The 27174-nt window shown below is 45.6% G+C and overlaps 1 protein-coding gene across 2 annotated transcripts in view; it reads left to right on the top strand.

The window, feature by feature from the left end:
* LRIF1 (ligand dependent nuclear receptor interacting factor 1) overlaps positions 1–26878 on the top strand; it is a 63444-nt gene extending 36566 nt beyond the window's left edge. For both annotated transcript variants that reach the window (XM_077451342.1, XM_077451343.1), the window contains 2 exons: positions 12251–12565; positions 24301–26878. In XM_077451342.1, the coding sequence (XP_077307468.1) occupies positions 12251–12565; positions 24301–24792 (807 nt within the window). In that variant the 3' untranslated portion in view covers positions 24793–26878. The remainder of the gene's footprint in view (positions 1–12250; positions 12566–24300) is intronic.
* Positions 26879–27174: the final 296 nt, after the last annotated feature.

The raw sequence follows: 27174 nt of genomic DNA, 5'->3' as shown, positions 1-27174 counted from the left end.
AATAAGTACGTTTTCTCCTTCACTGATGGGCACTGATGGGGCTACACTGATGGGCACTGATAAGGCGGCACTGGGCACCAATGAGGTGGCACTGATGAGGTGGCACTGATGAGGTGGCACTGATGAGGTGGCACTGATAGGCGACACTGATAGGCGGCACTGATGGGCGGCACGGATGGGCGACACGGATGGACACTGATAGCTGGCACGGATTGGCATGGATGGGCGGCACGGATTGGCATGGATGGGCGGCACAGATGGGCATGGATGGGCGGCACAGATGGGCATGGGTGGGCACTGATAGGTGGCACAGGTGGGCACTGATAGGCGGCACAGGTGGGCACTCATAGGCGGCACAGGTGGGCACTCATAGGCGGCATTGGTGTTATACTGTACTAATGGATGCCAATCAGTGCCAAACAATGCATGCCAATCAGTGATGCCCATTGTGGGCACTGATTGGCATCCATTATGGGCACTGATTGGCATCCATTGTGCTGACTGGCATCCCTGGTGGTCTAGGGAGGATTACCTTTTCCCTGGTGGCGTCCCTGGTGGTCCAGTGTGGGCATCCTCGGGGGGGCTGTGCTGATAATCGATCAGCACAGACCCCCCCTGTCAGAGGAGCAGCCGATCGGCTCTCCTCTACTCGCGTCTGACAGACGCGAGTGAGGAAAAGCCAATCACCGGCTCTTCCCATTTACACTGTGATCAGCCGTGATTGGACACGGCTGATCACGTGGTAAAGAGTCTCCGTCGGAGACTCTTTACCGAGATCGTAGTTGCCGGGTGTCAGACTGACACCCCGCAACAACGATCGCCGCGATGCGCGCCCCCGCGGCTCATAATCCTGATCACGTCATATGACGTCCGATCAGGATTATGCAACCACTTTGCCACCGTCAATTCCCTTTAGGGCGGGCATCAAGTGGTTAAGTTGCTCATAAACAATCTCCAGTGTTTTTTTTTTTTTTTAAAACCACCTCCCATTCGTGCTGTAGCTGAAAGACTGCTACAGCGCTGACCTTATTTGCTTCTTCCTCCCGTGCTCCCCTGCGTTTCGTGTGGCGCGCTCTGTGATCATCAAGACTCGGCTGATCACAGATCAGAGTAAGGGGTCGATCTCCACCCCCTACCACGTGATCAGCTGTCAGCCAATGACCGCTGATCATGTGATGTAAACAGAGTCGGCAATCGGCTATTTTTTCTCGCGTGAGGAGAAAAAAAAATCACCGGCTGTGAGAGAGACATCAGTCCTGATCGTGGAGAGCCTCTGCAGACGCTTCTGTGCAACCTACCAGTGCCCACCAGCACCACCTATAAATGTCACTAATCAGTGCCTCATCACCAGTGTTGCCCATCAGTACCACCTACCAGTGCCACTCATCAGTGCCACCCATTTGGGTCCATCCGTGCCATCTTATCAGTGCCACCTTATCTATGCCCATCAGTGCAGCCTCATCAGCTAATATCAATGAAGGAGAAAAATTTACCTGTTTACAAAATTTTATAACAAACTATGAAAGGTTGAAGGTTGTTTTTTTTTTTTGTTTTTGTTTTTAAGCAAAATACCACCAAAAGAAAGTTCCATTTGTTTGAAAAAAATTATAAAAATTTCATTTGAGTACATTGTTGCATGACCGTGCATTTGTCATTCAAAGTGTGACAGCAAGCAAGAGGTTAAATACTATTTTTGACATTTTTTTTTTTTTTTTAACCTCGTTTTCCATCTCCATGCTATTACAATTATAATGCTCTGGTTAATGAAGACACCATACCCCACACCATATATATATATAGCAGTGTTCTGCAGGATTTTTATTCCTTTTTGTGGCATAGGTGCATATTTATTAATTATCTACAAGAAGAATAGGTCTTCCAACTGTAAAATAAGTCAGCCATCCTAAGCTGCAATTCCAGACTTTGATGGCACACAGTGCCAGGCAGAGCTCCTCCCTTCCAGAATGACTGTCATGTATAGCTTTCCCCTGCGTTCAGTGCCTGCCTCCTCCTTGCTGCACAGAGGAGAAGGGGGATGGGAGGGGAGGGTGGTGAAGTCTGTTACAGATTGCAACATTGCTCAGAGGTGACCATGCCTGCCAGATACAGGAGCAAAATCGGAGCTGCCAGGCTGCAGAAAATGCATAGAAAGGTAAGGCTGAGGTACTTGTAATGCTGGAGTCAGGACTGATAGGTTTACTTTAAGAGCATAATCCAGCTAAATAATAATTAAATGTACCCATGTTGATTTGTTAAAAAAAAATAATTGTCTGCATTGAAGTCTGCAAAGCATTGCAACTGAAATCAGTGACTTGCAGGTGCAATCCTCAGGCTTGAATGGACTGTTGCGAGTGTGGTTATGCCACTGAACTTGTGCTCCATAGAGAACTTCATCGCCTGAATGCTGCAGTGGAAGATGAGACTTGTATTTTTTATTTTTTTTTATTATTTTTTTATTCAGATTCTTGTGAATAAATGACATGGATGGGACTATACAGCCACACCAAATTCAGATATGACAGGAGCCGGGCAGAGAAGAACCCACCAATTCTTAGGTTTGGTGGCTGCATACTAATGCCGCTTACACACGATCGGATTATCCGGCGGACCAGAGTCCACCGGACGATCCGCCCGTGTGTGGGCTCCGGCGGACTTTTTGTTCCCAAAAGTCCGGCGGACTTAGAAGTTTTGACTCAAAATTGTCCGCCGGACTCGGCAGTCCGGCAGACAATCCGCCCGTCTGTGTGCTAGTCTGCCGGACTTTTGAAATGAACGGACTTGCCCACACACGGAGAAACGTCTCCTGGCTCCAGGTAGAGGGAACTAGCAAAGGAAGTTAATGTTGCCGCCTCCATCAGCGAGATTGACACCTCGCTAGCCCTGTCACCTGGTTATGGATTTAAAGGGGAAGCCCTACGCCAAACACGGCGTGGGGGGTCCCCCCAAAGTCCGTAGCAGACCTTTATCTGAGCATGCATCCCAGCCGGTCTGGAAAGGGGGTGGGGACGAGCGAGTGCCCCCCCCCCGAGCTGTACCAGGCTGCGTGCCCTCAACATGGAGGGGGGATGCTGCGGCCCCCCCACCCCAAAGCACCTTGTCCCCATGTTGATGAGGACAAGGGCCTCTTCCTGACAGCCCTGGCCGTTGGTTTTCCGGGGTCTGCGGGCGGTGGGCTTATCAGAATCCGGGAGCCCCCTTTAATCGTACCCCTACCCATTCACCTGGGGAAAAAAAGTGTGCATAAAAAAACACAACACAGGTTTTTAAAATGCTTTTATTAGACAGCTCCGGGGGTCTTCTCTTCTTTTGTCTTCGGGGGTCGTCTCGCCGGACTCCTCCGCTATGTTCTGCTCTTTTGCTAGCTCTTTTACTAGCAGAGGAGCCCAGCTTTCTCCTTCGTCGCCGCCGTCCGGGGGTCTTCTTCCGACTTCGGGGGTCTTCTTCCGACTTCGGGGGTCTTCTTCCGACTTCGGGGGTCTTCTTCCGACTTCGGGGGTCTTCTTCCGACTTCGGGGGTCTTTTTCCGACTTCGGGGGTCTTGTCCCGCTATTCGGGTGTCTTGTCCCGCTCTGCCGGAAAAAGTCCGGTCGTGTGTGGGCAGGTCCGCTTGTTCGGAAAGTCCGGCGGACCTTCGCTGCACAGTCCGGCGGGTTGTCCCGCCGGATAGTCCGATCGTGTGTACTCGCCCAAAATATGGGAAACCTGGCCAGAAAGGTGGACTTCTTTTAATAGAAAAAGTTCTTGTCCTGATCAAAGGCTCCACAGTCCCCAGAAGGCTGCAGTCATTCTGTACAGGTTGTAGATCTGCCCCAGATCTAACTTCTGATCTTTGATTGTGGTCACAAGGCTGTGTAGGGTGAGCAGTGATTTCTCCGTGTCACTCCAACCCTGGTAATTCAAATACTGTAAACAAAAACATGATTGACTATGACACTGTGCTCACTGTATATCCCAACTATGAAAAACAAAAATGTGTCCCCCCCCCCCCCCCCCCCATAATAGGAAGATAAAAAAAAAAATTCAAAATGCGAGCCACAACATACAAGGCCATCCACAATATAGCTCCCAGCTACATCACCAACCTCATCTGCAGATATCGCCCAAATCGTCCCCTCCACTCCTCCCAGGACCTGTGTGTGTGTGTGTGTATATATATATATATATATATATATATATATATATATATATATATATATAAAAATGTGTGTGTGTGCTGAGAAAATTAAAGATTTATTTCTCAATCGTTGTTGTTTTTTTTTTATATCAATGTTTTTTTATTTTTTTATTGAATTTTTACATAAACGTAAAACAAAAAGATGACATTTGAGTTTACATGTAATCAGAACATATCATACAATAATGCGGGTTTCCAATATTCGTTCATTACGGGAGATTGGTTGTCACTTTGCTATATGTATTTAACCTCAATACATAGTATTGTATCTGACTCAGGGTGCAAAATCTCACTTCCTTCCACAACACCCCATTTTGGATCAATCTGTGTCGAGAAAGGAGCAGACAGAACACTAGATGTGAATTGACCCTCCACATTGGAGATGTGGTAGCAGTAGAAGAGTCTGCTATTGTTAACGTAATGGAAGCGTGATCTGACCATGTGATGGTATTGGTTGCGGTTGTTCTGACTAGCGGTTGCTGGTCAATTAGGAACAAATCAATCCTAGAGTACGCTCTGTGGGGATATGAAAAAAAGGGTAAAGTCCCTTTCTCCAGCATGTAGACAGGCGTCAAATATCTCCTGAGCGTGGATAGATTGTAGAAGAGAATGTCCCCTCCTTTTCTCACCTGATGAGGAGTCTATGTGAGGGTTTGGAATGATGTTAAAATCCCCACAAATTATTAGCGATCCTTTTTGGTGGGATCTAACCTTTTTATTTTTTCATTAGCTTGTGGAAAAATCGCAATTGATGGCGATTGGGAAGGTATACATTAACAATTGTGTAGGTGATCAGGTTCAGATCACATATTAGAATCAGATACCTGCATTGCTCGTCTTTGATTTCTTCTCGCAAAGTAAAGGCAACAGAGTGTCTGAAGGCTGTTATAACTCCTTTTGTTTTAGTGTTAGCTGTAAATATATGAGGGAATTGCTTGTGGGAGACTTTTGGTGGGGAAAGTTTGCAAAAATGCGTCTCCTGCGCACACAGAATGTCTTTTTTATGGGATAGTGTCTCCATCCACATAGATCCTCTTTACAGGGTGGTTGAGGCCTTTGGCGTTAATGGAAAAAAAATGTATTCCCATTATAGGCAATGATTATTAAATTGCTTATGACCGAACATGAGTTATCGACATTTGTAAGGTGTGCGTGCCCTCTTGTGGCCAAAGTGGAAATAGCAGTTGGTAATTGATATGTGGAGAATAAGTGAACCTGTAATACTCACAGTACAGTAAGTGTTGTGGCATCTTGCAGGATTTAGCTTGTTCTGTGTAGAAGTTCCAGGCGCTTTGTGCAATGGATACTGAGAGATTTGTAGATATCAACTAAGATCTTAAAAAAATATTAGGGGTGCACCGAATGGTTTTTTTGGTGCCGAAACCGATACCAAAAATGAAAAATACACTAGACCGAAAACCGATACCGAAACAGCACCGATACCGAAAATGACTGTTTTTAAAAAATATTTTCATACAGCAGATGGTCAGAGACTGGGGACATATTACAGGAGATAGTCAGAGACTGCAGACATGGTACAGGAGGTGGTCAGAGACTGCAGACACACTACAGGAGATGGTCAGAGACTGCAGACACACTACAGGAGATGGTCAGAGACTGCAGACACACTACAGGAGATGGTCAGAGACTGCAGGCATGGTACAGGAGATGGTCAGAGACTGCAGGCATGGTACAGGAGATGGTCAGAGACTGCGGACATGGTACAGGAAAGATCAAAGCAGCCTCACCAGTTCCCCTCAGATGCAGCCTGCCTTATAAAAATACATGCACAGTGTTTTCCATGTATTCCAATGGCTTTAGTTCACACCATGCAGTCAGTTTCCGGTGCGGAAACTGACTGCATGGTGTGAACTAGAGCCATTGGAATACATGGAAAACACTGTGCATGTATTTTGTGCAAAAAAAAAAAAAGCACACGGAACTGCATCTGGTGTGAACTGGTTCCGTTCCAACAGACTTCTATTGGGAATGCTCATATCGTTACCTCTACTAGCAATAACTTAACCCTTCCCCATTCTATCACATGGAGATAAAAACCTAGCTGGGTCAAAATCAAGATTATTATAAAAAAAAATTTATATGGCCAATAAAGGGAGTACAGCCTTTGTCCTTGGGCCAGTTTGATATATGCAGTAAGCAGCATGGTGCATCAAGTACCAATGTGGTCTCTGTAATCAGTTTGATTAGTTCTATTACTTTGTCCTAAAAAGGGATGATTAAGGCACACTGCCACCAAATATGTATTAAGGATCCAATGTAACACATGCATCTCCACTTACCCATGCCTGGATCAGTGCGGTGATCTCCGTGTGTCACGGAGCTGTGCATTGAATTGCCTGGGCGGCTACAGTAACAATGTCCCACCTCCTGTAATCACGTCACGCTGATTCAATGTCCCGCCATTGGATCAGTGTACCGTCTGTCACAGGAGGCGGGACATTGTTACTGCAGCCGCCCAGGCAATTCAATGCAGAGCTCTGTGACACACGGAGATCACCGCACTGTCGGGCGGGAGGAAAGGAGGAGGGGGGAAAGGAGGAGGGAGGACGAGCCAGGAAAACACCCGTGCAATGGGCGGCGCCAGGGGGCGGAGCCCCGCACAGGCCCCGTCCCCATTTTCGGCCCCATTATCGGCAAGATTTTCCTTTCGGCAATTTGCCCAAAACACCATTTTCGGCCGATATGTTTCGGCGGCCGAAATTTCGGTGCATCCCTAAAAAATATAGCAAAAGTAGAACAAAGAAATATAAAGGCAACATGGTGAAACAACCATAAAACTGGTTATAAAACATGAGTAAGGGTTTTTCCCTTTTCAACAGTAGGTAGAAAATACCTGTGTGCAGCTTCATGCTGCCCAGTTAAAATGGGATTGAGTTCAAGCCTAAAGGCCTCCCAGGCATTCTAGGCAAACAGTGTCTCGGTTACCAACTGGATTTAGTTATGCGACTTAGCATTTTTGTTACTTTTTTCCAGTCAGGACTGACTTGCTGTACCTGTCTTGCAGTGAAGTGGTCACCCACTTGTTCAGGGAGGATTTTCCATTCCTCCAGTAGAGACATTCCTTTCTCCAGGGAGTCCACAATATATGTGCGGTCATCCTTAACAATGGATAGTTTAGTGGGGTAACCCCACTTGTAGGCTATTTTGTTATTCCTGAGAGTCTTAGTAATAGTATTAAGGTTCTTTCTTTCTCTTCTGCAATGTGTACTGGGACAGATCCGCATACAATTGCAAATTCTGGTGTTGTGTGGGGATTTGGTCCCTTTTGCGCATCACCATCATAATTCTTTCCTTAATATGATAAAAATGAAGATGCAGAATCACATCTCTAGGCACTTGGTCGGAGAGGTAGACGGAGATGGTGTAGTCGGAGACGGTGGATTCTGTCAATTGTGACATCCATGTCAGTGAGGTCAGGGATGAGGGATTGGAACAGAGATGTGGCAAAAGAACGCAGTTCTGATTGCTGGATTGATTCAGGGATCCCCCTTATTTTCATATTGTTCTGCTTCTGTCTTCAATATCTGCTAATTTGGCTTTTATCCATTCGGTGCCCCCTCTTTCTCCTCAGTGTAGTCCACTAGTTCATTTATAGTGGTTGCATACTCTCCTATTTTATGCTCTTTGTCATCCACTCTAGCTTCAACAGCCTGCAATTCTGTGTTGCATCTATGCATGCATTTCATCATATCCCCCTGCAGAGAGCTTCTAAGGGACAGGAGCATATCCTTCAGGGCCGTGTCCATTACAGGCTGATGTTTAGTGGGGAAAGATTCAATAGAATCTGGCAGGGCCCTTGTGTCATCCTCAGAGTCAATTGCAGGGCTTAGTGTTGGGCTGCGTCCGTCGACATCCAGTCTAAATTTGGCTTTAGCTGGACTGCTGGATACTGGGGAGGCAGGGAAGGATTGGGAGCTGTTAGGGGAGGTGTTATTTTGTGTGGATGTCTCTCTGTTAGGCTTGTGCTGAGCCCTTGATACAGGTGTGTGTGGCGGCCCACCTCCATCTTGCCTACCTCCTTGTTTGTGGATGAAGAAGTCTGTAAGGTGTTGTGGCTTCCTCATCTCCTTGCGCTTCCTTGACATGATAGCTGGGATTCCTGGGATTAATACCGCTGCGGAATCGGCTGGATTAAGTGATCCGGTGGGTTGCTGTGTACCGCTGAATTCTCCGTTTGGCAGCAGCTCCTAGATCCGGTGCAGGCCACGCCCCCCCTATAATCATAAATATTTTTGATCAATCAAAATTCTTTTGATTGGTACTCGCCTCTCCGCCAGCTTCCACTTCTTCACGGAGTTCCGTTGGAGATCCAGTGATGTCACGGACATCGATGTCACAGGACTCCTCCCCCTTCCCCAAGTGCCTACGTCTGCTAGCGAAGGGAAAGGGGGAGGAGTAGTCCAGTGACATTGATGTCCGTGACGTCACCAGACAGCCTGGACAGTGATGGTAAATATGGATGTGGTTAACTGGGATCATTCAGTGAGCTAAGTGTAGGCAAATTTGATGACCTCCCTTTTTAACATTGTTGTAAAAAAAAAAAAAAGTAAACTCTCTGGTATGTCTGCGTGACTGGCTAAAGTGATGCCTACTATAAAGTGACTTGCAGTCAATATACTAGATAAGTTTTATTATTAAAGTTAAACAAACTTTCTACGTCAGTGCTACAGTTTGAATTTAAAACGTATTTGTGTGAACTGTGAAGTTAAGTCATGAATTGTAGAAACTAACTAGTGTCGGGTGATTGTATATAGTGTATGCAATGCAAGGAGATCAGCTATAAGTAGTTGGATCTGTATGTGCGTTTATAATTAATCAAAATTCGTCGATTTAATTGATTAAAAAAAAAAAAACGTTCGAACACAAATTTTAATCAGTAACAGCCCTAATATATAACAAAAATCAAAAAATGGAAAAAAAATAAAATCTGTATAATACCTTATGTATGGAGATATACTGTATGTACTTGATAACCACCTAACTGGGAATTTGCGTCATTAGTTTGATGTAAATACCAGAGTTATGGCTGCAGCTAGATGCCATAACCCTGGTATTTTATTTTCCCTTAGGCAGGCCGGCTTTTAGATGAAAGTGGTCCCTGCAGCGGATGCTCTGCAAGATCATTTTTAGAAGTGGCAGGAGAGGTGCCCCCCCCCCCAGCTGGCTGGCTTACGGTGGTTCCCCCTGCTTTGGTTGCCGATTGCTGAGCCTGGGAACCATCCAAAGCTGGCAGTGCAGTGTATTGCCATAGAGATAAGTGTTACCAAGATGGCCACTGCTCCTCTTTGTGCCTTTGGAATACCGTCACAACGTCACTTCCGATTATCGGGCCATATAATCGTGTTTTATTTTTTTTTTTACTTTTAAGGGTAGGTGAGATTTGGGGTCTTTTAGATCTCTCCATAAAGAGGACCTGTCAGGCTGTATTGTTATCGCAAGGGATGTTCACATAAACAAAAAAAAGTGATCGAAAAAAAATTAAAGGGACAGTGTAAAAATAAAACAAATGTAAAAATAAATAAAAAAACATAAAATGCCCCCAGTCCCCGCGTGCTCCCGTGCATTAGTGACTGCATGCGTAGGTCACTCCCACATATACAGTGTTTGCGCCACACATGAGATATCACTGCAAATGTCAGAGTGAGAGCAATAATCCTAGCCCAAGACCTCCTTTGTAACTCTAAACTGGTAATCTGTAGAAAATTTTACTTTCAATAGTTTTATTGAGGTATTTAACAAAAGATTGATCATAATAAAAAACCACCAAAGGTCCAATTTTTCTACCACTGTTCAACAATGGCATGTAATTACAATTCTTGATATAATCGTTCACAGCAGGGCTCTCCAGCGCCCACCAAGAGTCACTTTGAGGGCTTACAATGTTGTGGCAAAACCAACACCTTGTTCCGCCATTTCTGCAGAGCATATAGGGCAGGCCCCTACTTTCAAACATCCAACTTACAAACATCTCCTACTTGCAAACGGAAGGAGACAACAGTAAGTGAGATGAAAAAAGATGGACGACAAAACAAATTATACAGGGGTGATAACCCTTCCCTATGTTTTCCAAAAAGCTTACAAATAGATTTTTCGACTGGAGCTACACTTTAAAAATGTACCAGTTCAAAATTACAAACCGATTCTACTTAACACAACAAACCTACACAGTCCCTGTCTTGTTTGCACCGCCTGTATACTGCTGTTCTGAGTATATAGGGCCTGGGGGCCCCACGCCTTTCCTTTTTTTTTTTTTTTTATTTGGGTACGGGGTTCCCCTTAATATCTGTACAAGACCCAAAAGGGCTGGTAATGGGCAGGGGGGCTACCCATGCCATTTTTCTCAATGATTTTTATCTGTATTGCCGGAACCAGAGATTACATTAAAACCGCAAGTAGTTATAAATTACTTTTTTCTGTTAAATGTCATTTTGTGCAGGGACTGTTCTAAACATGGGAAATCCGTGCCACTTCACAGGCATACTATAGACACCCCCCAGGCACCATATTTAAAGGAATAGTTCACTTTTTTTTTTTTCACTTTAATCGTCATTAAAATCAGTGCTCCCGAAAAAACGGCTGTATTAAAAAAAAAAAATTGGCATTGATCCATGTCCCCTGGGGCAGGAGCCAGGTCCCCAAACCCTTTTTAGGACAGTATCTTGCATATTCGCCATTAAAATTAGCACTTTTGTTTTCGAACTTTCGAGTTCCATAGACTTTAATGGGGTTCTAAAGTTCGTACGAATTTTCGGTCCGTTCGAAAGTTCTGGTGTGAACCAAACTGGGGGGTGTTCAGCTCATCCCTAGTCCCAAGGAAAATGAACATAATAAGACGTTGGACTAATCGTGGGGTTTTTGGGCATGGAAAGTTGATGTGGGGATTTTTGGATTGGTATATCCGTAATTTTCCTAATGATATGAAATATCTTATTCCAGAGGCCCCTGATCTTGGGACAGTCCCACCAGATGTGCATCATAGACCCAACATGTCCACAATTGCGGAAGCATAAGGGAGAGGCATTATAGTAGATTTTGGAAAGTTTTAGAGGGACCATGTACCACCTCATGAGAACTTTAGGGTTCGCTTCAACTAACGTTATATATTTAAAATGCCCTTAGATGCTGCTGTAGAAGCTCTATGCCAGTCTGCAACACTCCACGTGTATTGCAAGTCACTTTCTCAGTCCCTCATATAGAGTAATTTAGTGTCAGCCTTGGCGAGTGTTTGGTAAATCACTGTAATCCCACCCTTTTGCTCCAGAGAAATGACACGTTCAAAAGACTCATTATGCCTCAAAGAATATACATTGGGGTGTTTTCTTTCCAAAATGGGGTCATTACTGTATGGTTTTACACTATGGAAGTTCTTTTATCGTTTTTTTTTCTGGGAAATATCTGCCACTAACCTCCTGATTGAGCCACATACTACTGCAAAGGCGCTGGGATCCTGACTGTGAGCAACCAAAGGCCCGGGCTGGGTATCAAGTCACAGGTGCATATGATCTCCTAGAATTAAGAGATCCATACGAGCTGGTAAGCGGCAGTCTGTGTGGAGGTGGAAGACGGATCCTTTTCTTTTATCACTACTCTTGGGTGTTGTGTGCGATAATTGCACTGAGGATATTGATTACCAATCTAAATGGACTATTAATCATTCACTATTTGATTAGCTATATTTCACTGTTTAATTTTGTATAAAGTCACAGTATCATATGTGTCACTTGCTTAGTTTTATAGTGCGGCTTGATATTGGACATGTTTTTGTTGATGGCGTGTATCTTGCAGCAAAGTCGCAGCCGTTATTCTTGTTTTCAATCACATATTTGGTATCGCCACATTTTTGGACTGCTCAATAATTATAATTTACGCTTCAGCATTTACAACTGCTAGATGAGAGGTGACCCGGTTATCTCTGATTATCTGTAGGCATATGATGTTTGATAAATCTCCCTAATACACTGTTGTGTATTTAAAGGATCTCTGGAATTTTATTGTCACTGCCTCTCCACCCTCCTCAGCTAAATTTTCTCTTTTTTTTTATTTTTACATTTAAAGGTCAAAGACAAGGAAGTAGAGATCGTGAAGGTGATAAAAAACAAGGAAGTAGAGCTTGTGAAGGTGATAAAAGACAAGGAAGTAGAGATTGTGAAGGTGACGAAAGACAAGGAAGTAGAGATCGTGAAGGTGACGAAAGACAAGGAAGTAGAGATTGTGAAGGTGACAAAAGCCCCAGTGTTCCGTGCCATTGACGACCAAACTTTGCGGGCCAAATTTGGCCTTTTCAAGAAAGAGAAGATCATTCTCAACAGGCTTCCTCTTCTCCGTCCTGAGAGCAGAACCCATTCCACAAGTCAGAACAAAGACAGGCTGGTGAGTAGATCTGCGTTCCCATCACCTTCATACACATTGCAGGAGGCTGCAGTTGGGGCTTATTCACTTGTTTTCCTGGTCATACGATCCTGCAGCTTCGGCTCAGGGAGCGCTTGACAGTGTCAGGGAATTCCACAAGTCACAATGTCACCCATGGGCTCATATGGCCCAGCCATTGTCAGTGCTCCCTCCTCTCCCCTATAGCAGCCACTCGCTAACACAGGGGGGCTGGAGCTGCGGGATCACAAGACCAGAGTGGAGGGGATTAAAAGTAAGTACGCATATACCTTTTTTATACAGGTTAGGCAGGTAGATAGGGAGGAAACATTTTGAAGTTCAGGATTTTCTTCCACTTTAGGCCTCATTCATATGACCAGATGTACCTGTGGCCACTGGATTCCAGCAGAAAAAAACAGCAAATTCTTGTGGCTGGAATAACCAGGGCATGGGAATAAATGCCCTCCAGTTGGGGATTCTATCTATTTCAACAGAAGGATATAGCACAACATTCAATGCTGACAGTTCAACACCAGCTGCCATTTATTTTAGGCAGACTGATTCTGCTGAAGGCCACGGCCAGTTACCTACAGCCAACGGATTACAGCAGCAATAATCGCAGATTCTTGCGGCTCTATTGACTGAGACATACATTTCAGCTTGCTAGATGGAGGAGGAAAGATCCCCTTTGGTTATATTTTTGTGGATTTGAGTGAATGTAGGTTTGTGTAAACAGAAACAAGTCCATTTACACCCGCCAGTCATTGGGGTGAATAGATCGTCCTGTCAGGTCCACCCGAAAAGTTGACAGATGGACGTGATCGAAATGGTCATGTGAAAGAGGACTGAGTGATCAGCGATGTTTGATCGCTCAGCTCTGTTTGGTGGAGGACAGATCCACCATCCACCTAGGTATGCATTCTTAAAAAAAAAAAAAAAAAAACATACTTCTTTTAAAGGAAGAACTTTTATTAGGATATCCCCAGCAGTGGGCATATAAGCATTGCATTTGAGTAATGGGAAGAGTTCCCAAGGAAAGTTGGTACAGAGTGACCCCAGACAGTATGCTGTATCAAAATCAAATTTCTTTATTGTACATCATGGGACACAGAGCCATAGTTATTAACGGGTGAGTCATTGGAACAAATTGGTGGTGCAGCTGCTTCTCTCATCTCAGCCCCTGTATAAGTGACTGACTGAAGATTGCTTTTCCTCCACCCTGCAGGGCCTAGAAGGAAGATTGGTGGCTTTAATCGCATCCTCCATTCAAATGGATAGGAAGCGTGTTAGATCCCCTCCCCTACCTTAGACCCTTTGCAAGGGGAACAGTGGGCACAGGATGAGGTGTTACCCTCAGGCGATCAGGAGGAAAGAAATACGATGATTCCTCTGTGGAGGAAACAACGGTCGATGAACCCTTTTCAGCCTCACAATCTGAGAAGTTGCTGATGCAATCTTATGGAGATGGTTTGTTCCACTTTCATGCTACCCCTAACAGAGGAGTCTGCTGAGAGTTCGGTTTCTTCCTTGGGTTCCTTAAAACCTTCACAGCCTTTGCATGTGTTTCCTATCCATGCATTACTAGAACAGGTTATTTATGCTGAAGGGGATTGGCTATTTATTCACCAAAAAAATGGAATGTACCAGCAGTTGATGCTGTAATTTCCAGTGTAAATAAAAGTCAAAGACAATGCAAAAATGCTTAAGGATCCAACAGATAAAAGGTAGGAATTCCTGTTAAAATACGCTTTTTCATTGACAGGTGCCGTTACTCAGCCTGCAGTTGCTGCAGTAGGCATCTGTCAATCCCTAAAGGACCAGTTTATACAGGCCCTTGTTCCTGCACAAGCCCGGGATTTGGCCGAACTACCAAAAGCATTATGCTTTGCCATACATGCCATTTAAAGATTCTATTCACCAGGCGTCCCACTTTACACTAGTACACATGCATAGAATCCTGTGGTTAAAAAATTGGTCAGCCGAAGCACCATGCAAAAAGCTCCTGAATGGTTTACCTTTTAATGGGGATCGGCTATTTGGGGATGATGTGGACAAATACATCCAAACAATTTCTAGTGGGGAAAAGTACACTCTTGTCAGTCAAAAGAAAGGTGAAATGCCCTTCATGTAAACAAGCTTTCTTCTGTGCCAGGGGCTTCCTGCTCTAGGCAATGCCATGGCCTCTGCCGTCGGAGTCAAAGAAAACCTCAGGGTCAGGCCCAGGCTCAAAAGTCCTGGGGCCAAAAACCTGCAAAACATAATTCTAAAGCCTCGTTATGAAGAGGTGTCCCCCCCCCCCCCCCCCCCGTCAGGGTGGGGGGAAGATTTATGCAGTTTTCAGAAGTCTGACAAGAGGAAATTCAGGACAGATGGGTCATTTTCACGGTAACGCTGGGGTACAAGCTGGAATTTTGGGACTTTCCACCGTCTCGTTCCTGAGGTCAAACGTTCCCAAAGATCCAGGGAAAAGGCAATCTGTTTCAGGCATTCAACAGATTAATGGCTCCAGGGGGTGATCATACAAATCCCCACAGAAGAGCAAGGTTTGGGGTTTTATTCAAACCTCTTTACAGTACCAAAACCGAATGGAGATGTCAGACCCATTTTAGATCTAAAGAATGTAAATAGGTTCCTCAAGATCTGCTCCTTTCGCATGGAGTCGATCAGGTCAGTGGTTTCTATCCTACAAGGAGGAGAACTTCTGGCGTCTATCGACATCAGGGATGCATATCTACATGTTCCTATATTTCCCGCTCACCAAAGGTTTCTGCAGTTCGAGGTAGAACAGCAGCATTTCCAGTTTGTAGTCTTGCCCTTCGGGCTAGCTACAGCACCCCGGGTGTTTATAAAAGTCCTGGTCCCACCTCTAGCCAGGTTAAGGACACAGGACATGACAGTCTTGGCATACTTAGATGATCTATTGCTTATTGACCAGTTAGTGGCTCGTTTGGAGAAAAGCGTGCACATTACAACCAGTTACCTGGAAAGTTTGGGTTGGATTCTCACCCTAGAGAAATCTTCCGTAAAACCCTTAAAAAGGCTGGAGTATTTGGGTCTGATCATAAACACAGCCCAGATAAAGGTTTTCTTGCCTCAGGCAAAGAGCAACTCCATAAGATAGCTGGTGCGGATGGTCATTCCATTAGCCTTTGCGTGAGGTTGCTAGGAAAGATAGTGGCTTCATTCAAAGCCGTTCCCTATGCCATTCAAGACTGTTGCAAAACAGTATCCTATCTGCTTGAAACAAAACAATTTGAGTTTTAGACTTGCCAATGCGGCTGTACCCAAGGGTGTCCTAAAGCCGCAGTTGGTGGTTACTAACCCAGACTCTGCTGAAAGGAAAATCCTTCAGACCTGTTATCTGGAAAGTGGTAATGACAGATGGCAGCCTTTTAGGTTGGTGAGCAGTACTAGAGAAGACAACTGTCCAGGGACAGTGGTCAAGAGTGGAAAGAACCTTGCCCATCAATATCCTAGAGATTCGGGCAGTGTGTCTGGCTCTGAAGGCCTGGTCTTTCAGGCTACGAGATTGTCCTGTCAGGATCCAATCTGACAATGCCACAGCTGTAGCCTATATCAATCACCAAGGGGCACCAAGCGTCTCGCAGCGCAGACAGAGGTGAACCATATTCTAACTTGGGCAGAAAGGAATGTTCAGTGCAGTCTTCATTGCGGGGGTAGAGAATTCGCAGACGGACTACTTGAGTCACCAGCAGTTATTCCCGGGGGAATGGTCCCTTCACCCCGACATCTTTCGGGCTGTTTGCCAAAGATGGTGGGCTCCGGATGTAGATCTTCTGACGTCCAGATTCAACATGAAGTTAGTCAACTTTGTCCGGGACAAGGGATCCACTCGCATGCGGAACAGATGCGTTGGTAACCCCCGTGGGATTAGTTCTCACTGATTTATGCATTCCCCCCTATTCAGTTGCTACCACAGCTTCTTTGTAGGATCAAGCTGGGAAGAAAGCTGGTAATTCTGGTAGCCCCAGCGTGGCCCAGAAGGTCCTGGTATGCAGAAATCATAAAGATGGCAGTGGAGGATCCATTGTCCTTTCCACTATGGCCAGACCTACTTTAACATGGGCCCTCCTACCTTATGAACGCTAAATTTTAATGGTTCGCCTATTGAAACCCACATTCTGAAGAAAAGTAGGCTTTCCGGGCCAGTTATCTCTACCTTGATTTAATGCAATGAAGCCAGCTTCCAGAACTATATATTATAGGGTCTGGAGGGCTTATGTTTCCTTGGCACCCTCGGAAGTATATCATAGGCAGAATTCTTGCCTTTCTACATGAAGCACACTACTCCCTTGGGAGCTGCTAGTAGTTCATACAGTACGGCTGGTTTAACCCCTGCTTCTTCCACCCCGCTGTAGTAAAGCACAGACACGTGTAGAACAGTTCAAAACTTCCACTTTATTTCAGATTCCGGCAGGTACTATCACCTCAGTGATGCACAGATATACATTGCCTCTGGGTTGAAATGTACAAACTTCAGCTTTAGTCCAGATTCCGGCAGGTACTATCACATCAGTGATGCACAGAATAGGAGTTGCCTCTGGATACAGATGTATGTGAATGAATAGTCCCTCTCCTTTAGTGAGCTGACACACATGCCCCTCGGAAAAGCATGTGGTATTGAAACGCTAGCAGTCCCAGACCTCACCTTCCTTCTCCTCCTGCCTTTTTCCTCCCAGCTCAGGAAAGGTCCAGGCCAACCCTGGTTCACTCCGGTCGGTTTGCAGCTACTTCTTGCTTCGGGAACATGGTGGAAACCTTCCAGCTCTGGAGTCTCTGTACCTCCATCACCTTCCGGCGAAGATCTGTGTGGCTATCCGGCACTGGAATCTCTGAACTTCCAGGCCTTCCAACCCTAGGCCTTAATGTCACATCTTTCTGCCTGTGTGGATTAGTTCTCTTCCCATCTCCAACTTCCCAGGGAACATGTCACCCCCGTATATATGTATGGACCCTGCCCCTGACCAAGCAAATTAACGATTGGACAAGAGCCCATTCACACTGCCTGTCCCTCAAAGCCTGACCCGCCTCCTTTCCAGAAGATTCCTCTGGAGAGCAAGGGAGTGTTTTCCAGTGTTATGAACAGGTGGTCACACCCCCCTCTAACCTATAACTTCACCCTAACCCAAACACACCTCCAGGCCTGTACAAACTACAGTAAGGCACTGGCAATTTAACCTAACTTCTAAACTAATAGCACCCACCTAAAGTGGTGGGCACTACATACAATTAGGAGTAGAGATGAAATTGGCCTCGAGTACTATTAAAGGCCAAGTCTCAGCTTTATCGGTCTTATTTCAAAGACAGCTTGCTTCACATTCTTTAGTCTGGGGTTTTATGCAATAAAAATCCTATTTTTATTGGACTCAAAGTATTAAAGAGGTTGTAAAGTTTTGATAGCAGTAGGAGACATTGTCTCCCGTTGCTGTCAATCAAATCCAGTGATGCGGAGGCCAGGGCCAAGTCCTGTTGTCTGTGTCAATGGATGCAGCAGCAGTACTCGGGGGCGTGCCAGCACAAGTGCCCCCATGGAAAGTGTCTCTCTGTAGGGGCACTTGAGGAGTAGGAGCCAGGAGCTCTGCCCGGGCAGCCCAGAAGAGGAGGATCAGGGTCACTCTGTGCAAAACCCTTGCACAGAGGAGGTAAGTATACCATGTTTGTTATTTATTTAAAAAAAAAGGAAAAACCCTTTACAATCACTTTAAAGCAGGGGTAGGCAACCCCCGACACTGGTGCCACAAGCAGCACTCAAGGCCTCCTTTGCTGGCACTCGACACCCTCCTCAGCAGCACAGGGAAGTGTCAGTGAGACACTAATGCATTTCAATTTCAGAATTAACCACGCCGCACTCAGGGGGAGGCACTGCACCCCCCACACATTGTAAAAGATGGCAAACATTGTTTGGTTCTCTAAGTTTGCTGTAGCTGTGATCGTCAGCTTTTGTGATGGGGAAAGAGATTGGGTGCAGCTCTGGTGGGGGGCGGTCCCTGTTTCCAGAAGGAGGACTATCATTACTCACAGCTAAAGCCAATCACAGTCCTGCTAGCCCCGTCCACCATCTGGGAGGAAGATGACTTGCTTGGTTGCCACTACCAAACTCAAAAAGAAGGGATTTCACTGTGATTTAGAAAACCACAATCAGGTGACAGTTTGTGGAATTACCAGACATCCAAAAGTCTCCCGCGAGCCATGGGAGTCTCCCGCATTTGGCTGCGGGCTCAAAGGACACCCGCGAGCTCAGGGCGATCTCCCGGATGGGCCAGTGACTCAGCCACAGACAGACAAGAGCGTCCCAAGTGGCCGAATGGAGTACGGACGCTTTGTCTGTGGCTGAGTGACAGGTGGATGTAAGGCACTGCGAGCTGAGGCCGAGGTGGGGGATTGTCCATAATGCTGTCTCCAGCCTGCTTTGGCTACTGCATGGGTACTTTTTTTTTGTTTTTGTTTTGGGGTCGGTCCGGCTGATTCAGCAGGAAAGGAGGGGGGTGGGCAGAGGCAGAGAGGAGACTGTGATTTGCAGGCTGTAGCAATTAAAAGGAAAAAAAAAAACTTTCCTCTGTCAAACGCACTCTTTCTCCACTTTTGGCTGCCACTGCACAGAGATCTCCTGTATGACAAGTACATGACAGCCCCGGTCTGCTCAGCGGATTGATATAGAAGACTGGAACTGTCATGTGTCACACAGGAGATCACTGCGCAGCGACAGCCGGAAGTGTAGAAAAAGTCCGCTTTACTGGGGAAAGATGTTTTTATTTAATTTTTTTTTATCACTACAGCCTCCAGATCTGTCTTCTCTCTGCCTCCGCCCACCCTCTTTTTTCTGGGGAATTCTACGACTGGGATGGCTCACTAGCTAGCCCCATTGCAGCCGACCCCTTGGCCCCAGCAGCCAGACTCCAGCAGCCAGACCCTTGGCCCCAGCAGCAAGACCCCAGGACCAGAAGCCAGGTCCCAGCAACCAGCCCCAGCAGCTGTGTGATCAGGCTACATTTCATTGGGCATTGGTAAGGCTGCATTTCATGGGCACGGGTACAGCTGCATTTAATGAGCACTGGTAAGGCTGCATTTTATTGGGGGGGGGGGGGGGATTGGCGCCAACTCGAAGCATCGCCTACCTGAAATTTAGTTTTTGCAGGTTGGGATGTCTGAATTACTGTTGAGCTTCTGGGAACCTTGTTTAAATTAATTCCTGAAGCTTTGTGTCACTTACTTCTGAACCCCGGCACTCTGTGTCCCTTTAAGCCACAGCCAGTATTCAGCACAATGAAAATCGCACCCAACTTTTGTTGCCACGCAGATCACAGCTGCGGTGGCCTGAAACAGGCCCACCGCTTTCAGATCATACCCCTGACCTGAGGTCATCATTGTGCATCCATTCCAGATGCTTGTATGTGACATTGCTTATATCACATACATCCCATACATCCCATACATCACATACGTCACATACAAGCACATGGGCTGGATGAGAGAGGTGGATCAGCAGGATGAGTGTGCCAGGACAGGTAGATTTGTCTCATCTCTGCTTCCTTTCACCACTCTTCATATCACACATATCATAGATGGGAAGAGGGTACAGCGGTGGGGAAATTTAGCAGGAGGGGTTCAGAGGTGGGACAGAAGAGCAGGAGGTACAGCGGTGGGGTAGATGTATGGGGGGGGTACAGTGGTACAAGAGGTGAGAAGGGGCTTTAGCAATGGGACAGAAAGGCAGGGGGGTACAGTGGTGGGACAGATGAGCAGGGGGGGGTTCAGAGTTGGGTCATCAAATGAGATGCCCCACAGATGTTCAATAGGGTTTAGGTCTGGAGACATGCTTGGCCAGTCTGTCACCTTTTACCCTTAGTTTCTTTAGCAAGCAGTGGTCGCCTTGAAGGTGTGTTTGGGGTCGTTATCATGTTGGAATACTGCCCTGCGGCCCAGTCTCCGAAGGGAGGGGATCATGCTCTGCTTCAGTATGTCACAGTACATGTTGGCACAAGAAAGGAAAGCAAAAACTTCTCCTGCGCTCTGATGTCAAGGTCTTCAATGTGTGGTGTAATCAGCTTCACATGGCAGTGTCTATCGTCTTGCAGCCCTCCTCAGAATAATGGGTATTCAGAAACTGATAGAAGCAAAAAGAAAAAGGGGGGCGCACCGACCTAGTGTATTACCACTGATAGAGCTTTATTCAAATAAAACACATAGCAAAATGAATACTCACAAACCAGTATTGATAGAAGGCATAATCAATACAGCAGAGTCCACTCTTCCGAACATCAACAAGCCTGGACCTGATGTCAAGTGGATCGAGCAATACCCCGGGATTACCCCTTTAGGCTCTGAGGAAAGGGGTTCTCCCCTGAAATGCGTCAGCCATTTTGTTGGGGTATTGCTCGATCCACTTGACATCAGGTCCAGGCTTGTTGATGTTCGGAAGAGTGGACTCTGCTGTATTGATTATGCCTTCTATCAATACTGGTTTGTGAGTATTCATTTTGCTATGTGTTTTATTTGAATAAAGCTCTATCAGTGGTAATGCACTAGGTCGGTGCGTCTCCCTTTTTCTTTTTGCTTCTTACAGTACATGTTGGCATTCATGGTTCCCTCAATGAATTGTAGCTCCTCAGTGCCAGCAGCATTCTTGCAGCCTCAGACCATGACACTCCCACCACCATGCTTGACTGTAGGCAAGACACACTTGTCTTTGTACTCCTCACCTGGTTGCCACCACACCTCCTTGACACCATCTGAACCAAATAAGTTTATCTTGGTCTCATCAGATCACAGGACATGGTTCCAGTAATCCATGTCTTTACTCTGCTTGTCTTCAGCAAACTGTTTGTGGGCTTTCTTGTGCATTATCTTCAGAAGAGGCTTCCTTCTGGGACAACAGCCATGCAGGCCAGTTTGATGCAGTGTGCGCTGTATGGTCTGAGCACTGACAGGCTGACCCCCCACCCCTTCAACCTCTACAGCAATGCTGGCAGCATTCATATGTCTATTTCCCAAAGACAACCCCTGGATATGATGCTGAGCACGTGCACTCAGCTTCTTTGGTCAACAATGGCGAGGCCTGTTCTGAGTGGAACCCGTCCTGCTGTATGGTTTTGGCCTCCATGCTGCTCCTTAGTTTCAAGACCTTGGCAATGTTCTTATAGCCTAGGCCAGTGATGGCGAACCTTGGCACTCCAGATGTTTTGGAACTACATTTCCCATGATGCTCATGCACTCTGCAGTGTAGCCGAGCATCATGGGAAATGTAGTTCCAAAACACCTGGGGTGCCAAGGTTCGCCATCACTGGCCTAGGCCATCTTTGTGTAGAGCAACAATTCTTTTTTTATTTTTCAGATCCTCAGAGAGTCCTTTGCCATGAGGTGCCATGTTGAACTTTCAGTGACCAGTATGAGAGAGAGATAACACCAAATTTAACACACCTGCTCCCCATTCACCCCTGAGCCCTTGTAACACTAAGTCGCATGACACCGGGGAGGGAAAATGGCTAATTGGGCCCAATGTGGACATTTTCACTTAGGGGTGTACTCACTTTTGTTGCCAGCATTTTTGTGTGTTGAGTTATTTTGAGGGGGCAGAAAATTTGCTCTGGTCAGATGAGACCAAAATTGAACTTTTTGGCCTAAAAGCAAACTGCTATGTGTGTCAGAGAACTAAAACTGTACATCAGTCTGAACACACCATCCATACCCTGAAACATGGTGATGGCAGCCTCATGTCGTGGGAATGCTTTTCTTCAGCATAGACAGGGAAGTTGGTGAGACTTGGTGGAAAGATGGATGGAACCAAATACAGGGAAATCTTAGAAAAAAACTTAAGAGTCTGCAAAAGACTTGAGACTGGGTGTCATGAGCACTTGGTGCCCCTGTTCCTCATTCCAGCACCCAAATGTTGGCTGTTGCTTTTCCCCTGTCTGTGTTCACCTCCAGGTGATTGATCTGATCAGTCACCTGATATAAGCAAACCAAACACTCTCTTGCTTGTGATAGACCGAGTTACCTGCATTGTTCTGATCAAGCCTCCCATTTGTCTGCCCTGTTATGCTATTGGATTTCTCTGTGCATGACCTGGATCAGATATTGGACTATTCCCTGAACTCAGCCTACCTTTACCTGGACTGTTATAGAACCACGCTATCTGTCTGCTAAACTGCAAGTAACTGTTTGCTTTGCTCAGTTTATGTCTGCCTTGGCATGGTGATGGCCAGGCACTAAAGCATTGTGTATAAGTCCTGGGGGAAACAGAGTAGCGGTAGGGAAAGGGGCTGCTATAGGTGAAGCACACAGTAGCTAGCTATAGTATCTGACCATCTGCGTTGGGGTAGACGTGACATTTGTGGGGAGGAGGTTCACCTTCCAGTAGAACAACGACCCTATGCATACAGCCAGAGCTACAATGGAATGGTTTAGATCAGGAGTCTCAAGCTGGCGGCCCTCAAGCTGTTGCAGAACTACAAGTCCTATTATGCCTGTTCTTGTGGGAGTCATGCTTGTAACTGTCAGCCTTGCAATGCCTCATGGGACTTGTAGTTTCTAACAGCTGGAGTGCCACCAGTTTGAAACCCCTGGTTTAGATCAAAGCATATTCATGTGTTAGAACGGCCCAGTCAAAGTCCAGACCTAAATCCAATTGAGAATCTGTGGCCAGGCTTGAAAATTGCTTTTCAGACGCTCTCCATCCAATCTGACAGAGCCTGAGATATTTTGCAAAGAAGAATGGGCAGAAATGTCACTCCCTAGATGTGCAAAGCTGGTAGAGACATCCCCAAAAAGATTTACAGCTATAATTGCAGAGAAAGGTGGTTCTACAAAGTATTGACTCCGGGGGGCGCCATACAAATGTACACCACGCTTTTCACATATTTATTTGCAAAAAATGTTGAAAACCATTTATCATTTTCCTTGCACTTCCCAATTATGTACCATTTTGTGTTGGTCTTTCACATAAAATCCCAATAGAATACATTTATGTTTTTGGTTGTATCATGACAAAATGTGGAAAATTTTAACACAGAGTTCCGCCTATTTTTTATTTATTTTTTTAAAGTCAGCAGCTACAAATACTGCAGCTGCTGACTTATAAAATAAGGACTCTTACCTGTCCAGGGCGCCCGCAATGTCGGCACCGAAGCCGACCCGTCCCTCAGCTCTCGGGTGGAGACACCGCCATCTTCGGTAAGGGAATCAGGAAGATAAGTCTTGTGGCTTTACGTCCTGGTTCCCTACTGCACATGCGCGACACACACTGCACCAATCCCACTGGTCCCTGCTGTCTTCTGGGACCTGTGTGTCTCCCAGAAGACAGCCGGGGGTGGGGGGTGGGAGTGTGTAACGGAGAAGGTGCCAGAAATGGCATAGATACCTGAAGGTGGCTATCTATGCCCAGAAGTGGGAGCAAAATACCTGTATTAGACAGGTATCTGCTCCCCCCTGAAAGGTGCCAAATGTAACACGGGGGGGATTCCGAAAGCAGAAGTTTCATTTTTGGGTGGAACTCCGCTTTAAGGGGCATGAATACTTTTTTTAAGGCACTGTATACAGGTAAGAGGGGAGGCGGGGGACAAATACGGGTGAGGGTTACATTCCTCTGTAAGTACTGGTTTTGTGCCATATTCTCATGTGACATTCATGCAGTGTGTATAGTTCCATGCCAGACTGCCATACCTGTGTTTCTTTTATGCTCTCATTTTGTCTTGTAACTGAACAATTATACTTTTAAACAGGCTTATAGCGAAAATCCGGAGAGAAGAAAGTTGCCATTTTCAGAAACCTTCAGCATTTCAAAGCGGAAGAAAAGTGAAGACGCATATGACTTCAGTATGACCTCTGACACAGCTGGAAATAACTGCAGGTCATTTTCTACAACAACCGCACCTCTCCCTGCTGGAACAGCAGACGCGACGCACACAATGTCCGGAGAAGGGACAGCATTAACTGAAACGAACGCCGCCTACAGGAATGTAAGCGCGCCACACTCTGCCCAGGACGGTGCTCCAGAAATGTATACAGAACCCTCAGACAGCCATTCTTTTTATGCCAGCCAGGACATCGCTGGACATTTCAGTGAAGCGCCTCCTCCACCGAGGCAGAGGTTTCACTTTGAGTCTGTGTATCCCGATGAAACAACCAAGGACGAAAAAATCCAACGTCTGAAGGAGGTGCTGAAGGAGCGGGAGCAGGCTCTGGAGGTTTTAAGAAGACAGAAGTGGTCCTAAAAATCCTATTAGAATTTTTGTTGGTGTCCCTTTTCCCTGCCTTAACCTAACTCTCCCGCCCCCTCCACAGATGAACACTTGCCTTGATTTGATGGCCACACCTGTACATTCTAGTCCTATGGGACTGTCTCCAAAAAGTCTGTTGCCCCAGGACACTGCTCCCCAGAAGCCTCTGGGGCTATAATGCGCAGGCGCACCCCAGCATGTAAACATATTACTGAGGCCACGGCTGTCAGATCAAGGGAAGCGTGCATCCTGTGAGAGGGAAGGATGGGTTAGGTTAGGTCAAGGGAACAGTTTAAAAGGGGTAAGTGCACTTTTGTCCTAAATTTCACTTCTCCTTTTGAACTGTTTTAGAATAACGCCCCTAAAATTGTCTATACTTCTACATTTTATTTTTTATCGTTCTGCACCAAGCTGTCCTGTTTACTGGTGCAGCTGGATTCATATTTTTATTTTTTACTTTATTTTCTGATGTCTTCTTTAAAGAGAACCAGCCATGAAAGGATATGTGCACAGATCTGAATATTCATACGTAAATGACTATGAATATTACAGGCACAGAAAACCCCTCATTATATTAGGGGCTTTGCTCTTTATAGCTCCCCTTGTTATGCTAGAGAGCTTTACTCCTTATGGCTCCCCTCCTTTATACTAGGGGCTTTGCCCCTTGTTGTGCCCCTCCTTACATAAGGGGCTCTGCTCCTTATGGCTCGGTGAGCCAGTATTTATATAGAAATTAGTATTTGTTGTCACTAAAACTAGTTGCTGTTTAAATGTCTGCTGATTTTGATACAAATCTACCCCGAGGGAGAGTCCTAAACTCTCGGGAGTCTGGTCAGACTGACCTAGAGAGACCTTAGGTGCAGTGCTGCTTAGACAATCAGAAGTTTCAGAATTTTCTATAGAATCTCTTTTTGTGAATTGTGAGAGTTGATTTTCACTCCAGTGTGGGATAAGCCTTGTCTAGTTATAGTTAGCTTTTGTACATGCATGCATCGCTATACCTTGCTTCCATCACGTGTGCTGGAATAAGAGGGTGATGGAACAGAGACATATGTTAACCCGAACGACAATAACATTCTCTTATTTGCTGACTTTTTTTTTGTTTGTTAAAGTGGTTAATAAACCTCTGGAATGACAAATGAGCAAAACCTATCCTTCTATAGTGTGCACTAGCCTCCATCTAAAGCACCAAGTGTGATTTCTTTCTGCTCCCTCATCCTCATGCTTTCTGTATGAGTCGCTCCTGCCAGTCTATGGCGACACCAAGCAATCCGAGAAGCGGGTGGCCCTGCTCCCTCTCCAGCACACAGCAGATGAACGTCAGCCTCGGCTGTGCACGTTTCCCTATGAAAGTGTGTAGAGGGCGGTGTCCTTTTCCTACACTCAGGTTTCAGAATACACTCAGCTCCCTTCTCTGCGCTGTGTGTGTTTGATGTCAAATCCTTGCCCTCTGCTAGGGCGCCAAGACCAACCCCTGAAAAACAACCGCACACCATAATCCCATAATGTAAAGATCGGTCTGTAGTCCCAACACTCTTCCTGTTCTAGGGTGACAACACTGCTCCTCCATAGAGACAGTACAGAGATTGAGCGTTATCACTCTAAGACAGGAAGTGTGTTACTGACAGCATCACCAGGTAAAAAAGAGGAAAAACAAATGCAGCCACCACATCTAAGGACTGGTATGCTGCATAAGAACAGGATTTTTGTTTGTGGGTTATTGCTTGTACAAAGAATATTTTTCTACCATGAGGACCTCTGCTGCCCACAGCCGCTGGATACAAGCAGAAGGAGCGGTGTGCACGGTCTGTCAGAGCTAAAATGGACATCCATGTGCACAGGCCCCTGGCTAATTGTATTGGGTATTTGAAGAACACTATAGATACATGAGACATAGAGAGACCAGGTATCAAGACCTGTGCTAAAAAATCATGTTTTTGTTTTTTGTTTTTTTTAATTACCATGCCATCTGTTGGAATTGTGTTCCATTCCATTTGTATTGCAACATTGCATCATTTTTGTTCTTTGCTGTTTTTGGTATTGGCACATACAATAACCATAAATGTTTTCTGCTTTTAAATACTGATCTGTATTGTGTTTATTTCTGGAAATATGGCCCGAAGGAGCAATTAAAAAAACAAAAGCAAAAAAACAAAACAAAAAAAAGATATGGGGTTTTGAATGTGTTTTTTTTTTTTTTTTTGTTTTTTTTGTTTAAAAATAATTTTTATTGGGTTTCAACAGGTTAACAAAGTAACAGTGGCATGTACATCAACAAAAGATGAAGGCGTTGAAATGATGCATAGTAAAAACTTAAGTAAATATTCCATATCCAGAGAAGACCATGACAACAACTGAGAGGGGGGGGGATACTCT

This window comes from Lithobates pipiens, unplaced genomic scaffold (assembly GCF_037356315.1).
Source record: "Lithobates pipiens isolate NorthernLeopardFrog02 unplaced genomic scaffold, aLitPip1_a1.2 Scaffold_23, whole genome shotgun sequence".
Classification (NCBI taxonomy): Eukaryota; Metazoa; Chordata; class Amphibia; order Anura; family Ranidae; genus Lithobates; species Lithobates pipiens.
This window is presented reverse-complemented; position numbering and strand designations above follow the sequence as displayed.